General features: G+C 62.3%; 2 protein-coding genes across 3 annotated transcripts in view; one reads left to right on the plus strand and one right to left on the minus strand.

Annotated features, from left to right (window-relative positions):
- TERT (telomerase reverse transcriptase) overlaps nucleotides 1-8739 on the plus strand; it is a 21791-nt gene extending 13052 nt beyond the window's left edge. Inside the window, exons 9-16 of one of the 2 annotated variants that reach the window (XM_021687107.2) lie at nucleotides 667-780; nucleotides 1162-1233; nucleotides 1949-2137; nucleotides 5190-5316; nucleotides 5719-5780; nucleotides 7296-7420; nucleotides 7991-8128; nucleotides 8626-8739. In XM_021687107.2, the coding sequence (XP_021542782.1) occupies nucleotides 667-780; nucleotides 1162-1233; nucleotides 1949-2137; nucleotides 5190-5316; nucleotides 5719-5780; nucleotides 7296-7420; nucleotides 7991-8128; nucleotides 8626-8729 (931 nt within the window). In that variant the 3' untranslated portion in view covers nucleotides 8730-8739. The remainder of the gene's footprint in view (nucleotides 1-666; nucleotides 781-1161; nucleotides 1234-1948; nucleotides 2138-5189; nucleotides 5317-5718; nucleotides 5781-7295; nucleotides 7421-7990; nucleotides 8129-8625) is intronic. The other variant, XM_021687108.1, reaches the window with a different exon arrangement.
- Nucleotides 8740-14066: 5327 nt separating this feature from the next.
- The window catches only part of SLC6A18 (solute carrier family 6 member 18), a 15400-nt gene continuing 13629 nt past the window's right edge, over nucleotides 14067-15837 (minus strand). Inside the window, exons 11-12 of the mRNA XM_021687096.1 lie at nucleotides 15260-15422; nucleotides 14067-14255 (exon numbers count right to left, since the gene is read on the minus strand). Coding sequence (XP_021542771.1) covers nucleotides 14067-14255; nucleotides 15260-15422 — 352 coding nt within the window. The remainder of the gene's footprint in view (nucleotides 14256-15259; nucleotides 15423-15837) is intronic.

Consider the following 15837-nt stretch of genomic DNA (forward strand, 5'->3'; position numbering starts at 1 on the left):
TGTGGTCTGCATGTGGTGTGTCTCCATGCATGCATGGTCTGTGCGTGGTCTGTGTACGTGGTCTGCATGCATGATCAGCATGTATCTGTGTCTGTGTATGTGGTCTGTGTGTGTGTCTGTGGTCTGCATGTGTGGTCTGCGTGTGGTGTGTCTCCATGCATGCGTGGTCTGTGTATGTGGTCTGTGTGTCTGTGGTCTGCGTGCAGTGTGTCTCCATGTGTGTGTGGTCTGTACATGGTCTTTGTGTGTGTCTGTGGTCTGCATGTGTGGTCTGTGTGTGGTGTGTCTCCATGCGTGCATGGTCTGTGCGTGGTCTGTGTATGTGGTCTGTGTGTGTGTCTGTGGTCTGCATGTGTGGTCTGCATGTGGTGTGTCTCTGTGCTGTGTGGTCTGTATGCGTGGTCTGCATATGTGGTCTGTGTGTGTGGTCTACGTGTGTGTGTGTGGTCTGAGTGTGTGGTCTGCATGTCTGTGTGGTCTGCGTGCAGTGTGTCTCCATGCACGCGTGGTGTGCGTGCGTGGTCTCCATGCGTGTGTAGTCTATGTGCATGGTCTGTGTGCGGTATGTCTCCATGCATGCGTGGTCCGCGTGCGTGGTCTGCACGCACGTGTGTCTGTAACGCGAGGTCTGCCGGGGCCTGCTTCTACCCGTGTCCTACCCCCCAGGTCATACGTCCAGTGCCAGGGGATCCCTCAGGGCTCCATCCTGTCCACGCTGCTGTGCAGTCTGTGCTATGGGGACATGGAGAGCAGGTTGTTTCCTGGAATCCAGCAGGACGGGTATGGATCCCTCATGGGGGGTGTGTGTGTGGATTAGCTTGTGCCCCACCTCGCATATCGGGTCCTCGGTGTGTGGACAGGGCCATACTCGTGGCTTTGTGTCAGGTCACGTGGGAGGTAGTGAGCGGGTCTTGAGTGTAGGCGTAGAAGCGGCAGCTAGCATGACCAGGGCCTGAGCGCGTTTCCGCGGGCTTCGGACCCACGGCTGCACCCCCGCCCGTGCGTCCCCAGCTGCAGCCACGTCCCATGAGGAGTGTAAGCCTTTGTCTAGATTCTTTGCAGAAAGTTACTTTATCCTTGTCCTTGTGAACTAGGATATTTAAGTTTCTTGGACGTTCGGGCCCTTTTGCTGCAGCACCCGGCGCATCTGTCCCCTTGTAGGGTGCTCCTGCGTCTGGTGGACGACTTCCTGCTGGTCACGCCTCACCTGACGCAAGCGCAGGCCTTTCTCAGGTGAGGCCCCCACGCGCGCGTCTCCACGGCACTCCTGATGCCCATGAGCAGCTGACCTGACTCGCCGCGGGGTAACATTTCCCCCCTCGCGAGATGAATCTACATTTAAGGGCGTCCTATGTGGGCTGCTGTGTGGACGGTGGCCCTAGGGCACACCCACAGGACTCTCGGTCCCTCTGAGCCCTGGGACTCCCCCGTGGGCAGGCTCGGGACGACGGGTTTGTCCAAGGACAGCCAGCAACTAGAGCAAACACCCCTCGGTTTATGACTTTCTCCTTCCCTGGAAAAGCACACTTGAAAGGAAGACTCCTGGGGCCTGAGAGGGATGGCGCTGAGGACCCCACGTGCCCAATTTAATTCTGGCAAAATAACCAACCCCCATGTGGCCCCCAGGCCTCGTAGCACCACCCTTTAGCAAGTCCAGGCAGACGTCTCTCCCATGTGGCCTACGGGAAGAAAGGGGAGCCTCACGAGCTCGCTCGCGGCCTCATTTCTGTTCCCGCGTGTGCAGCGCGGCCCCGTCTGCCGTCCCCCACTGCAGCGTGTGCCCCAACTTCCAAGGGGCCTCTGGGGAGGCAGCCTAGTCCCCAGGGCAGCACCCACGCCCGCCGCCGTGCCCGTGGCTCCAGCTCAGCGCCCGTGGCCGTGGCACTGAATGAGCCCCTGGTGGCGTCCCCCTCTCCTCCCGGTGGCTGACTTGGTCTCTCTGCTTTAGGACGCTGGTCAGGGGGGTTCCTGAGTACGGCTGCACGGCCAACTTGCAGAAGACAGCAGTGAACTTCCCCGTGGAGGACATTGCCCCGGGCAGCGCGGCCCCCCTGCAGCTGCCGGCCCACTCCCTGTTCCCATGGTGTGGCTTGCTGCTGGACACCCGGACCCTGGAGGTGTCCTGCGACTACTCCAGGTGAGTGCGCCCGTGAGTGGACGTTCCCGTCTCCGCGTGTGACGGGTGGGTCACAGGTCAGGGGTGCCCAGCGTCGAGTCCAGACGGGGGCGGCAACACATCCTCCTTGGGATTGAGCGCACTCACTAGGCGAGCAGTTTTCTGGGCTTTTTTGGTAAGAGGAATTTGTGCCGGAGATTTGGGGGGTCACTGGTGTGTTCTGCAGGGACGCTGTGTAGATCTGAGGTCAGAGGTTTGGGGACCTGCTGGACACAAGCTCCTTAGGACGGGGGCAACCCCGAATCGCACACTGTGGCCTCCCTGGGGAGCAGGGCTGTGGTGCACGGCGCCTGCCGTGGATGCGGTACGTGGGACCCTGTCCTGGTGAGCTTGGGCTGTGCGAACAATACCGCAGACCAATGGCTCCCCGGACTTTCTGTTCTCACTTCGTGGAGGCTGTGAGTCCGAGATCCGCCTGCGGGCAGGGTTGGTTCTCCTCATGGTGTTCGTCGTGGTCTCCCTGTGTCCTCATGTCCTTCTGCGTTCAGGCATGTCTGGCGTCTCTCTTCCTCCAAGGACATCAGTGCTGTTGGGTCAGGGCCCAGTATGACCTTAGTCTTAATTGCTTCTTACAGACCCCGTCCCCACACACAGTCACGTGGGTTAGGGCTATAACGTGGACTTGGGGACTCAGTGCAGCCCCTCATGGCCGGTTTCCCCTGAGCCTGAGAGCCCCCAGCCCAACCTCGGGCTTGGCCCAGACACAGCTCAGGACAGACGTGGATGTAGGAACCTGCTCTTGTATGAACACGAAATACTGATTCCACAGCCGTGGTGGAGGGCAGGTCTTCCCTTCGCTAGTCGGGGACTCCACTGTCCTGGCTTGAACGCTCCCAATTTGTTTCCGTGGTGCGCTTTCCGCTCTCCCAGCCCGCTTTGCTGCCCCCACCTCCCCTTATGGATCCACGTCTGTGCTTCCATGTGCGAAGCCCAGGCCCCTTTCCTGCCCCTGCCAACCACCGCCCCCATCTTTGGTTGGTCTCATCCTTGGGACTCGACTCTGACTCCCCAGCTTCCAGCCCTCCCTTGCCGTCCGGCCCCGACCACACCTGTTGGTCATGAACGGCCTACCCACCACTGTCTGCTCCCCAAGAAGCTATGGCTGTTTGGGGGACAGGCACCACCATTCCAGGTGACTCTCGGGTGATGACGATGCCCGAGGGCGCGTGGGCAGCCATGCTTCCACAGGACCTCTCAGCACGAGCCTGTTCATGGGTGCAGCCCTAGGGCTCAGCTGCGGAGGCAGAGGTGCCTGGAACCCCGCAAGGTGTCCTGCGCAGGGGGAGGAGTGAGCACGAGGGGGAGGAGATACGAGGGGCAGGAGAACCGTCCTGGAAAGGACAGTGGCGAGGCGGGCTTGTCTTGCGGACTTCCGAGTCCTCCCCAAACCCCGGCTCAGGCAAGACGGCCAGAGTGCCGGGGCCGCCCTCGCGAGCACGAGCGAGTCTGCCGTGCTGCGTGGGCGGGAGTGAGGGGAGGGAGGACGCCTGGTTGAGAAAACCCACTAGGAGCGGCCAGCGCACCTCAAGCTTTGCGTCAAGGCGCACCCAGGAGCGAGTTCTGGGCGTGCTCGGGAACAAAACAGCAGGGACAGAGCAGGACTCAGAAAACAGGTGGATGAAAGTCCTCTGACCTGGCGCAGGGGAGGAGTGAGCAGGACTGGCAGACCGGAAAGGAAGCAGCGAGCGGCTCTGAGCACCTAGGAGCCTGAAGCTTGCGGGCAGACGGTAGCCGTGTCTCTAGGCACGAGTGGCCTCACCAAGCCCGGCAGGTGGGGCCCGCTGCCACTTCTCAGATGTGTCCTTTTGGCGCAGACGAGGGACATGCCCCCGGTCACCCAGCTGCATGGGACGCAGGATTCGAACCCGGGCCTGGCTCCAGGGCCTCCTTTCCGTGCACTGAGCTCTGCAGAGGTTGGACACGGAGGCTTGTAGCGATGCTGCGGTGGATGCCGTCAGGGAGGAGAGGGGGCAGCGTGTGGAGGGGATTCCGCCAGGCTCTGCGCACCGGCCAGAAAAGCCCCCGTCCCAGGCGCCCACGCTCCCGTCAGGCCCGGGCATGTGGGCACGTTTCTGAGGGCTAGGCAAACACAGCGACTTCTCTGGAAAGCAGCAAATTTGTATTAAAGTTCTTGAAACATTCATACATTTTCCCAGTAACTGCACTTCCAAAAATCTGTTCTCAAGGAACAAAAATCACGGACATCATCAGAGATTTCGCTTGACTGTTTGTTTGGGCAGCTAACGAAACCCACCTCTGCGGCCGGGTGGATGTCACGCCTCACCCGGAAGAAACTGTATTCTGCCCTTGAAATTGCTGTCAAAAAACACTCAATGAGATGAGAAGTTGCTTTCGAGGTTAGCGTGTTTGAAGCTGGTGCTGAGGAATACCTCCCCGGCCACAGACTACCCGGGTCATGGGGGCATTTCGGGTGCGTAGGTGCAGGGATGCGGCGTGGTTGGGGTGCCCACTGGTGTTGCTGGTGCTGAGCGGGCGACTCTCCTCCCACTTCCCGTGTCTTACGTGTTTCCCACCTTGAGACCATGTCAGCCTCATCCACAGGATCAGGCTGTGGGTGGGGCGGCCTCCTCCTGCGAGAAGCCCTCCAGGCTGTGGCCTCAAGGCCCCGTGTGGCCAGAGCTGCCCCGCCGAGCCTGAGGAGACCCCACCCAGCTCGGACCCTCTCCCAGGAAGGCACCCAGTCAGGCGTGTGTTGGCCGTGTGATCAACGCATTTGGTTGAACCCCGTAGATTTTATTGGTGCTCTGTGCTGTTTGTCACTAACAAATGAACGTGTACCTGACCCAGACTGACCCAGATGTGTGTGGTGCGTGAGGGCCGCACCCCGTCTGAGTCCCCCGTGCTCTCTGCTCCCACCGCCTGTGGCCCGGGCGTGGGCGGACGCACGCCTGTGAGGTGAGATCAGGGTGCAGATTTGACAGCGTGGGCGGGCGGGCAGGCTGGCTGCCGCCAGGAGGACTCGCAGCTCAGGGCCTCCTGCTCTGTCCCGCAGCTACGCCCAGACCTCCATCCGCTCGAGCCTCACCTTCAGCCAGGGCGCCAAGCCCGGGAGGAACATGCGGCGCAAGCTGTTTGCGGTCTTGCGGCTAAAGTGCTGCGCTTTGTTTCTGGATCTGCAGGTGAGCGCATGGCCGGCAGGTGCCCGCGGGCCAACTCGTACCTGCGCAGCCTGTGTGGTTTATGGCACGCGTGCGCCAAGCATACAGGTGTTTGTGTGCATGCACGTGTGTGCATGCGTGTGTAAGCATGTGCACGGATGCGAATGCCCTCACCCCCGCCTGAGCCCATCGTTCCGGGCGCCGGGGTGCCTCCCCACGGTGGGGTCCGAGGCGTTGGGGCTCAGCCCTGGAGCTGCTTGGTGCCCACCTCCTCGCCCCTCCCTCCCTGTCCTTCCCACCAGCAGCCCCTGCTGCCGCCACCCAGGGCCGCTGCCTTCTGCCTCCCTTTGACCTGGTGATGAAGTAAGACAGAAGTCTAAATTCCAGATGTATTTGCAGCGTTTCTCTTTCTTTGTGACCCAGGTGAACAGCGTCCACACAGTTTATACAAACGTTTACAAGATATTCCTGCTGCAGGCCTACAGGTGGGTTCCTCGGCCACACGGCCACAGGCCACAGGCCCACCGTGTCCCCAGCCCTCCCTCAGCCTGGGAGAGCGCCCTGCCCTCCTGTGTCCCAGCTTATAAAGATGAGGTATTTGCCAAGTTTTCAGCCGTGGACGCTGCAGCTTCGTGTGTGTGTGCGTACGTACACCTCGCGTGGGCGGGGGTGTCTGTCTTGTCACCAGGCAGCGGTAGGTGGCCAGCGTGGCCTGGGGTGTCCCCACTCCTGAGCACTGACCCGGGACCTCGCAGGGGCCGGGGACATGAGGCAGGTGCGGGCAGCCCGCGTGTGGGGGTGGAAGGCAGACACCACAGGGGTTGGGTCCCCGAGAGCAGAGGATCAGGCAGGTACAGGTGAGGGTCGTGGCCCTCTGATGTCCCCCAGAAAGGGGTGGTGGGATGTGGCCCCCAAACAGCCCAGCGGCCATTCCTTCCCCACTAATGGGAACGTCTGAGGCCCCATGTGCTTCTGGAACGTTCTCAGCCCCTGGATGGCTCCGGGTCGCCCTGCTGAGGACAGGCGTGGCTGGGCAGCCGTGGGGCCCTCTGGTGCTTGTCCCTTCCTACAGCTCTTGGGGGAGGGGTCCCTTCCACCTCAGGCCGTGTTGGCCGCGGGATCACAGTGGCTGCCCTGGCCTCGGGGACACAAAGCCGGGCTTTGCCCTGGTTCACAAGGGAGACCTGCCCCTGGCCACTCAGGGGAGCTGCTGACTTGCAGCCACAGTCAGGACAGATGGACACGTGAGCCGTGGGGCAGACAAGGGGCCAGGCATCCGTGTAGGGCCTGGGCGAGTCTGTGTGACCTGGAGTGGTGCGTGCGCTGTTTCCAAACCTGGCTCTGGTCTCCACAGGTGGGAGAGTACGTCCCGCCTCAGTAGGGTTATCGTGCGTGTGAAGGCAGGTTGCTGGCAGGGTGACACACGGGCACATTACTCCAGAAGGGGCGCGGGTGGTCGGTGAGGCCAGGGGCACGAAGTACCTGGGGAGGGGCTTGTCGTGCGGTCCCGTGCACATGCGGTTACATAGGGACACGTGTGCACACGCGTGTGGACAATGAACGTGCCACGTGTGCACATGCACTCACATGCATGCACACAGACACATGGGGACATGTGCACACGTGAACATGCACACACAGGGATGTGCACACAGACACATGCGTGCACACACACACATGGGGACACGTGCACACGTGAACATGCACACACACGGACATGCACACAGAGACACATGGGGACACGGGCACACGCGGACATGCACACAGGGACGTGCACAGACACGTGTGCACACACACATGGGGACACGTGCACACGCGAACATGCACACAGGGACATGTGCACACAGACACATGCGTGCACACAAAGACACATGGGGACATGTGCACACGCGAACATGCACACACACAGGGACACGTGCACACACACATGCGTGCACACACATGCGCGTGCACGCGTCCCAGCCAGGGGACTCTCCTCTCACAAAGCCTCCCTTCGCCAGGTTCCATGCGTGTGTGCTCCAGTTCCCGTTCAACCAGCCAGTGAGGAAGAACCCCTCCTTCTTCCTCCGTGTCATCTCGGACACCGCGTCGCACTGCTACTCCCACCTGAAAGCCAGGAACACAGGTGTGCGTGGGTGGGAACCTGGGCACAGCGGGGGGGTTTTGAGGGGTCCCCTGTAGTGCAGCGAATGCGCGGGATGCTCCCCTGCACGCTTCCAACACAGCTCGGCCGTGCGCTCGGGGAGCTCCCCTGTCAGGCTTGGGCATGTTGGCGCCCCTCCCTCGGGGCCCTTGGCCTCGTGCACAAATGCAGGCCAGCAGTGGGGAGGGGGCTGTGCCCCACGCCCATCCGCAGCCCGGCCTTCCCCCCGGGTGTCCCCGTCCCCGCTCCCCACAGCTCCGTCCTGCAAGCACCTGGCCGGTCTGTAGCTTGGGCCATGCTGTGTCCCTAGGGTCTTGGTTACTTCCGTTTTGTGGGAGTTGCTTCTGAGAAGGGGAACAAAGCGCCAGCCGTCAGGGATCCCCAGGCCTGTGTTGGGGCTGGCCTTGAAACAAAATTGCCCGTCTGCCCCCCGGCCTTTGCCCCTGCTCCTGGGCTCGTGGGGGGCGGGGCAGGGACCCCAGGCAGCATCGGGCACATCGGAGCATGTGGTCTTTCTGGGTGGGGCCTTAGCCTGTCCTTGTGTCCCCCCAGGGATGTCCCTGGGGGCCGAGGGCGCCTCGGGCCCATTTCCTTCTGAGGCCGCACGGTGGCTGTGCTTCCACGCCTTCCTGCTCAAGCTGGCCCGTCACAGGGGCACCTACAGGTGTCTTCTGGGGGCTCTCCGGGCAGGTAAGTGTGAGCACCCCTTTGTGCAGGTGCAGGGCCCCGTCCTGCCGTGTGCGTGCCTGAGCAGAGTCTGGGCTCCCCCGTGTCTGAATGGTGGTGGGTGGGTCCAGGAGCCTCCAAGGGATGGGGGGCAGGTGCCCTGGGGTCGCGGGCTCTCTCAGCCCAGAGCCTGGCACGCCCGCCCGGTCCCTCTACCTCCGCACACCTCATCTCCTGTCTGTGGGGAGAGGCCAAGGCCCCGCTCCCTCCACCCCGCTAGCCTGGGTGTCCTCTCCACCCCCAACCCCAATCCCCAGGCCTCTGCCCTGGCAGCCCCTACACGGGCAGAGGGACCCCCAGCAGCAAGTCCCTCGTGCCCGCTGCACCAGGCACCTGGAGCCTGGCCTGCGGGCAGGCGCTCAGCGCGTAGGCCTCGCCTGCCTGGCCCTCAGCGGAGTCCCGAGGCCGTGGTGGAGGTCGGCTTCGTCCCGGGCATTCTGATGTCACTCGTCCTCTTACAGCCAAAGCATACCTGTGCCGGCAGCTCCCGAGGGTGACGCTGGCCGCCCTGGAGGCAGCGGCTGACCCCGGCCTGACCGCAGACTTCAAGACCATTTTGGACTGACGACTGGCCCTCCCAGCCCAGAGTGGCCTCCAGGGCCCCTGAGCCCCAGTCCGTGTGCCTTCACGCGGTGGGACGGGCTGGCTCACCTTCAGGTCTCAGCCCTTTCTCCCCTGAGACCCTGAGACTTGAGCTGCTGGCCGGCGCCCCCAGCAGAGGTCGGCCCCCATGTCCTCGGGGAGGAGAGCCCACCCAGCACCCTCTTGTGATCGGGTTGTGTCCTTCAGCCACTGGCCGCCAGGAGGGGGCAGGCAGGAGCACCGGGCTGGCGTGTCCAGTCTGTCTGGACCTTTGTCACCCCGCTGGGGACTGCCCCAGTCTGCACACGTGTCCCTGAGCGTGCTCGGTAGTGGGTGTGGCTCTTTCCCGCTACCTGTCCAGGCCTACACTGTCCCCGCCCGCCCCTGGCCGTCCCGCGCCGCGTCCAAAGTCTGTGTCCCGTTGAGCTTTCCCCAGAAGCTAAGGTCCAGTCAGCTGTTCTAGACCCATCCCTGCCCATCCTTGGGACCTCGCCCTGCGCCCCCCACACCCCGCTCTGGCCTCCTGGAGCCTGAGTGTCTGGCCCACCCCACCTGCCACCACCCCCACTTCTGACTCTTCCCCGCTGGTCCCTGCTCTGCACACAGTGGCCCTGGGTCATCCTGGTGGCACTCCTCTGTGTGGCCTCCCCCACTGGACCTGCTGCCCCCGGTAACTCCTGGGGAGCCATGGAAGGAACACGCCAAGCCTTTGCTCTTAGAGGCTTCCATTTTCCCATGTTTGTATTAAAACGCATCCTGCGTGAGGCATGCATACCATTTTCCATAATTACACCCGCGCCTGTGTCCACACGTGATGTGCGGGGTCCTTGGCCTGGGGGGGATCCCAGGGGTCTTCCTGGGGCAGGGATGTGAGGGCGGGAGGGGGAATTGGGAAAGGGCACCCCCCCCCCAGGGCAGGTGCAGCTGGGCAGTGGGCCAGAAGGCCCCGCCCAGCACCCACCCTGTCTACAGCTAACTCTGGCCCTACTGTGGACCCTGGAAGGGTGTGGGCAGCAAGGGCCTGAGGCCCAGAACACTGGATTCCCTCCTAAGCACATTTCTCTGGCTTCACAGTGTCCAGGTGATCTCCTTCTGGGGAGTTCCTTGGAGTGGGCAGTGGGGGCGTGATACAGGGGTTTGGGAGGTAGGTGGTAGCTCGCTGCCCCACGTCCAGCCCTCCCCCCCCCCCCCCCCCACCCCGGGCTGCTGGTCTCCTGCTTCTGTGTTCTGGACCTGGGCAGGTGGATGTGCCTGCCCACCTGCACCCATCTGTCCCCCCCATCACCTGGGGACTCCCAGGGATGGCCCTGCCCCTCCCCCATGCTGCATCCTGACCACGGTAAGGTTGCTTCATTCCTGTTTAGCTGAACTCCGGCGCCGTGCTCGTGGCGAGCAGACGCCTCGGCAGCAGCACTTGGGCCTGGAGCAGGTGTGGGGATGGGCTCTGCAGGCGGAGCTCCTTGAGCGGGGCAGCCGGCGGGGATCCTGCTCTCGCACCTGGGAGCCCCCCAGGCTGGGGGACAGCAGAGGCTGCAGCAAGGGCCAGGTTTGGGTGTGGTACTCAGGGTCACAGGTCGTGGCTCTGGCGGGGGCTAGATTGAGGATCTCGGGGACTGAGGCCCCACAGATTGTGGCAAGAGGGGGTCAGCCTGTTTGGGCAGCAGAAGGGTGGCCCCGACAACTTTTTGGGAGAGGCAGGGGGCTCACGGGTGACCTGGGGGATGAGATGGTGGATGTCAGCCTAAGCTGTCTTGGGGGCTTGAACTGCAAAGGTGTCCCCCCCGCCAACAGACTTCTGCTTCAGCAAATCTGGGGAACTCTCCAGAAGGAGATCACCTGGACACTGTGAAGCCAGAGAAATGTGCTTAGGAGGGAATCCAGTGTTCTGGGCCTTAGGCCCTTGCTGCCCACACCCTTCCAGGGTCCACAGTTGGGCCAGAGTTAGCTGTAGACAGGGTGGGTGCTGGACGGGGCCTTCTGGCCCACTGCCCAAGCCTGGGATTCGCACTTCTAGGGAGTTCCAGGTGCTGCTGGTGGGGTGGGGGACCCCACGCTGAGAACCCTCCCCCCGCAGGGAGGATGGGCTGTCCTGAGCAGCGGCCCCAGGGACGCAGCAGACGGTGGTGGCTCCAAGGTCAGGGTTAGGAGCTTGGAGGTGGGTAGAGGACAAGGTTGTGGGGGACGGCCACCAGGGAAGTGGCCAAAGTTCATGGAGGGTCAAGAGGCCCGCTTAGGGCCCTTGGCCTCCCTGGCCAGAGCCTCACCTAATAGCCCCTTTGAGGTGCCCTGGACAGAATGTGTTGTGCATGCAGCTGCAGGCTTTGTCAGGATGACAGGCCGAGCTCTGCCCTGGCTTGGTCGTGGTTGAGGATGAGCCCATGTGCGGGGGACACTCGCATACCCATCCAGACCACCAGCCGGGGCTGCGGTGTGCATGGGGGGGCCATGCAGGGTGCTGGACAGACGTCCTTGAGCAGATGGGAAGACCTGAAAGGATGCACAAAGAGCAGGAGGGGAGCAGCCCAAAGGGGGTGTAGCCTGTGAAGAAAGGGCCCCGTCAGGGAGCTGGCCGTCTGCCCTGTCCCCTGTGATACGGGAAGGCTTCCTTCCGGGATGTCTCTGATGGGGCCACATGACGTGTGGCGGGATGCCATCCAGTGTGCCTTGGATGGGGGTGGTGCTAATGCAGCCCAAATTTTCAGGGTGCAAGTGCATCTCCTGTCAGGGTTTATGGATATTGCCTTGTTTACTGTTGCTGTGCAGAATGTCCCAGGGACTGAGCTGACACGTTTATGGCAGACCCAAGTCCACGGAGCGGGCCATAAAGGCACCTGAGCTGAGCAGTGCAGAACTGGGCCCCGCCCAACCCACATGCCAGCCCGGCTGCAGTGGTGCCCGCGCTGTCATAACCAGAGGGAGGACTGACCTGCCCTGCCAGGGCCGACAGAACCGCGGGGACACCGCCGGGACCCCACACCAGGCGCCCGAGCTGACCCGCCACCGGCCCCCGCCTGCTCACATGCCCACGGGCCCGTTCCTGGCATTTCCATCACAGGCCAGACCCTAGAGGTCAGCCGCTCAGCCATCTGTCCTCCAAGAGCTCCAGGGTCTTGCTTCTCTGGTAGAGGCATTCTGTCGGCATTATACTCAGGATCACGTATTTTTACTGAGGTGTTAAACCGTTGAAAAGACAGGGTGCTTGGTCAGGCTCAACTCACTGACAACGCTGGTTCATCTCCTTAAAACCAGCATGTGCACGGCCAAACCTCCTCCAGGTGAAGCGTGAAAATAAGATTTTTAAAGCAAAGGAAAACACCTAGTTTTCCGGTTTTCCCTTGATCTAAGCTGCACGTTAGAAAGCTCATTTACTGATGTGTTCTGCGGAAGTGTAGGCAGTGGGTGGAGCTCAAGATGAGTGGTTTAAGAGGAGGCACAGATGGTGCCCCCTGGACCTCCCAAAGTGCTGAGCGATTACGCCCTGCCGCCCAGCCCCAGTTCCTGCCCCTCCCCCACCTGCCATCCTCCAGGCGTGTGCTTGCACCTGGACACACGGGTGCTCACACTAAAGGGCTTGCCAAACCTGGGTGGGCTCAGAATTGCCAGGGCTCTGTGAGAGGTGGAATAATGACCCCCCCAAAGGCACCCACGTCCTGATCCCAGAACCTGGGAGTACTACTTGACATGGCCAAGGGGAATTGTAGGTCCAGGTGGGATTAGGTAGCTAGTCAGTTGACCTCGAGATGGGGAGGTCATCCTGAATTATCCAGGTGCACCCAAGGTCATCACAGGGTGAAGAGAGGGTGTCGGAGGGACACGGGTGAGAAAGACTCACTGGCCTTGCTGGCTTTTCAGTGGAGGAAGGGACCACGTGCCAAGGGTGTCAGAGCATGGGGCTGAAGTGCAGAACCCACCCTGCCCATGGGGCTTGGGGCACACTTCGGGGGCGCTCTTGGGCTAACTCCGTTTTAGTACTCAGCTCCTCTTAGCACACAGTAGTGCAGGCGCTTCTGTTTCCTGGGGTCTGGGCTGCCTGTGACCAGGACAGCCCCACCAGGCACGCTGGGACTGGGCTCCTCTGGGGGGTTTTCAGCACCCTGGACAGCGTCTGTCTCGCTGGGGATTAGTGGGCGCTGGGTCTTCACAGGGTCTGATCCCAGCAGCATGAAGGGCATACGCGGGCTCCAGTGGCAAGTCAGAAGCAAGCCTGTGTGTCGGGGCCCACACCCTAGACCTGACCCCTGGTTCACGGAGGAGGGAGAGAGGATGGAGGGGGACAGGGAGGAGATGGTGGATGGAGGGAGGGAGGGAGGGAGGGAGGGGGGGGGCGGGGGGGGGGGAAAAGGGTGGAAGGGGGGGGGGGAGGGAGAGGGAGGGAGGAGATGGATGGATGGATGGACGGATGGAGGAGCGGGGAGGGAGGGGTGCGCAGGAGGGCAGGTGGAGCTGGGTGAGGAGGCACCCCTCCACTGAGGCTGCGGGAGAGCTTGGTGTGGAGTGAGTGACAGCCCTCCTTTGGAGATGGTAGGAATCTGAGAATTAGCCTTTTTGTACCTTCTTGACCCACGTTTGAGTCTCTGAAAAAATTTTTAAAAAACAGAGTGGTGTTTCTCAGCAGTGAGGTCAGGAGAGTGCCAGCGCGTGGTCATGCTGGCCAAGCCCCAGCCCCTGCCTGTGCTCACGCAGGGGAGACCCGTCCCAGGGCGGGAGTGGGCAGGCCGCAGGTGCGGTGAGGATTCCCGCACATGGGGTTGCCCAGGCCTGGGCCTCAACACAGACCCGGGCTCCTGCTGCCTGAGAGGGTCAGTACAGGTCCCAGCAGAGCCTGCCCATGCCTGAGTGCTCTCAGCACAGAAAGGGGCTTCCCTTCCGGCTCTCCGAGAGGACAGCCTCCACTTTCCCTTGGAGATAACCCTTCAGAGTCCCTCAGCTCTGGTGACGCCAGCCCCCAGCTGCAGCAGGTGTGGATGTGAGCCTCCTCGGAGGCCGCCCTGACGGCCCCTGGGCCTCTGGGCCCGCCTGTCCTTCTGCCCACAGATGGACTAGCTGGGCGCAGCGTCCGGGCCCCAGACAGCTCCGTGCTGTGCCGCAGAGGGCAGGGCCCCGGGGGGCTGGACCCCAGGCTCTCTCCCATCTGGAGGGACAGCGTGCCCCGTGCTGACGGAGCTGGGCTATGCCAGGGGCAGGGTCTGCGGAGTGCAGTGGCGTTGGGAAGCAGCAGCTCCAGGTCAGGGTCTGGGCCAAGTGTGTAATGGGGTCCCGCTCTCTGTGAGCAAGTGGCACACAGGCTGGTCGTCCCTGCCCTGCCCCCCCCACCCGGCCCTCAGCTGGCCCCTCTGTCCTGCAGCTTCAGGCACCTGTCCTGCCAGGGGTCCTGCTTCCGTCTGCGCTTGGTGAGCAGCTGGACCAGTGCCACAGCTGGGACCCACAGCGAGGGCAGGAAGCACAGGAGGACGCACGTGGCCTGCACCCAGCCCGGGTAGGACTTCTCCTGCCGTGAAGGGAACCGTGCCTGTAAGGACAAGAGGTCACAGGTGAGCCTTGGGGGGAGGGGCAGGTGAGGCTGACCCTTGGCCGTAGGGACTGAGCGGCGTGGGCCAGCCTCACCCTGCCTCTTCCTGAAACGAAGCAGCAGGGTTCAATAAGTCCACAGTGGGTGCTGGCAGTGAGGACACGGGGCCCCGAAGGTTCGGGTTTGGGGCTGAGCCTCTCTTGGGGATTGGGGCTCTGAGACACAAGCCTGGGATTCGGGCATTCTACAGAGTGCCTCCCACCACCCTGAGGGGCCACACGGCCTCGGGGGCTGCCTTGGCTTGGCCTATGGGGCAGGTTGGGCCCCGTGCCCCACTCCCGTTTCTGTAAGAGGGGGTGACACCACCCACCCGACTTGAGGCACCTCTTTTGAGGTCAACGTGAGGCACTAGTGTGTGAACGTGCTAGGACAGTATTCATGAAAATTCTTAAGAAGTATGGCGCCATTCCTCCTTCACCCACCGCTGGTGATGGGGCCGGTCCCCTTTCTGAGGAGGACTTGGAACTGCTCCCGAGAAGGGGCAGCAGCACAGGTAAGGTTTTGGGGGCCCACTGGGTAGCAGGGTGGCGGGGCCACTGCAGCTCAGAGCACAGCCCAGTGGACAAGGGCCAGCAGCAGAGACTGAGCTGCACTCCCTCTCTTCTGACCACGCTCAGTGGCAGCCTGGTGACATGCACCCTACACCCCTTCCCTGACTCAGACCAGGAGTGGGCATTTGCAGGCCAGCCCCACAGCACGTGGGAAGTGTGGCTCGAGGCCACATCCCTGGGTGAGCTGCTCCTGGGACCTGGAAACTGCTCTGGTCCTCCTGCCACTGAGGCCTTGCCCAAGGTCCCTGCCGGGGTTGGCTTTGCTGCCCCCAGGGGACCCTGGAGGTCTGGCGGCCCACAGGGTCACTTAGGATGTCATCTGGGCCATGGATGGCACCAGGGAAGGACCAGGCCAGGCCCGAGGTGGCTCCTAGCAACCCCCGGAGGACCTACGTATTGGGTGTTCCAGGCCCTGTAGCTCAGCGGTGTCCAGGCCAGGACAGCTATGTAGGCCACAAAGATGGTCAGCAGCAGCAGCGGGCTGACAACCTTCCAGGTCAGCCTCCAGTAGAGACCAGGCCGCCTCCCGGTCATGCAGGCTATGTCATCACTGAACCTGTCACAGAGATACTGGGCTCGGGCTGGCCCACCCGAGTGTGACAGGTGTGAGCACAGGTGTGACAGATATGAGCACAGGTGTGAAAGCAGGTGTGAGCACGGATGTGACAGGTATGTGTGACAGGTGTGAGCATGGGTGTGACGGGTATGTGTGACAGGTGTGAGCACGGGTGTGAGGTATGTGTGACAGGTGTGAGCACGGGTGTGAAAGGCATGAGTGACAGGTGTGAGCACGGGTGTGACAGGTGTGTGTGACAGGTGTGAGCACAGGTGTGAAGTGAACATGGGTATGACAGGTATGTGTGACAGGTGTGAGCACGGGTGTGACAGATATGTGTGACAGGTGTGAGCACAGGTGTGGATGCAGGTGTGAGCACGGGTGTGACAGGCATGAGTGACAAGTGTGAGCACAG

This window comes from Neomonachus schauinslandi, chromosome 7 (assembly GCF_002201575.2).
Source record: "Neomonachus schauinslandi chromosome 7, ASM220157v2, whole genome shotgun sequence".
In the NCBI taxonomy this organism is placed as follows: domain Eukaryota; kingdom Metazoa; phylum Chordata; class Mammalia; order Carnivora; family Phocidae; genus Neomonachus; species Neomonachus schauinslandi.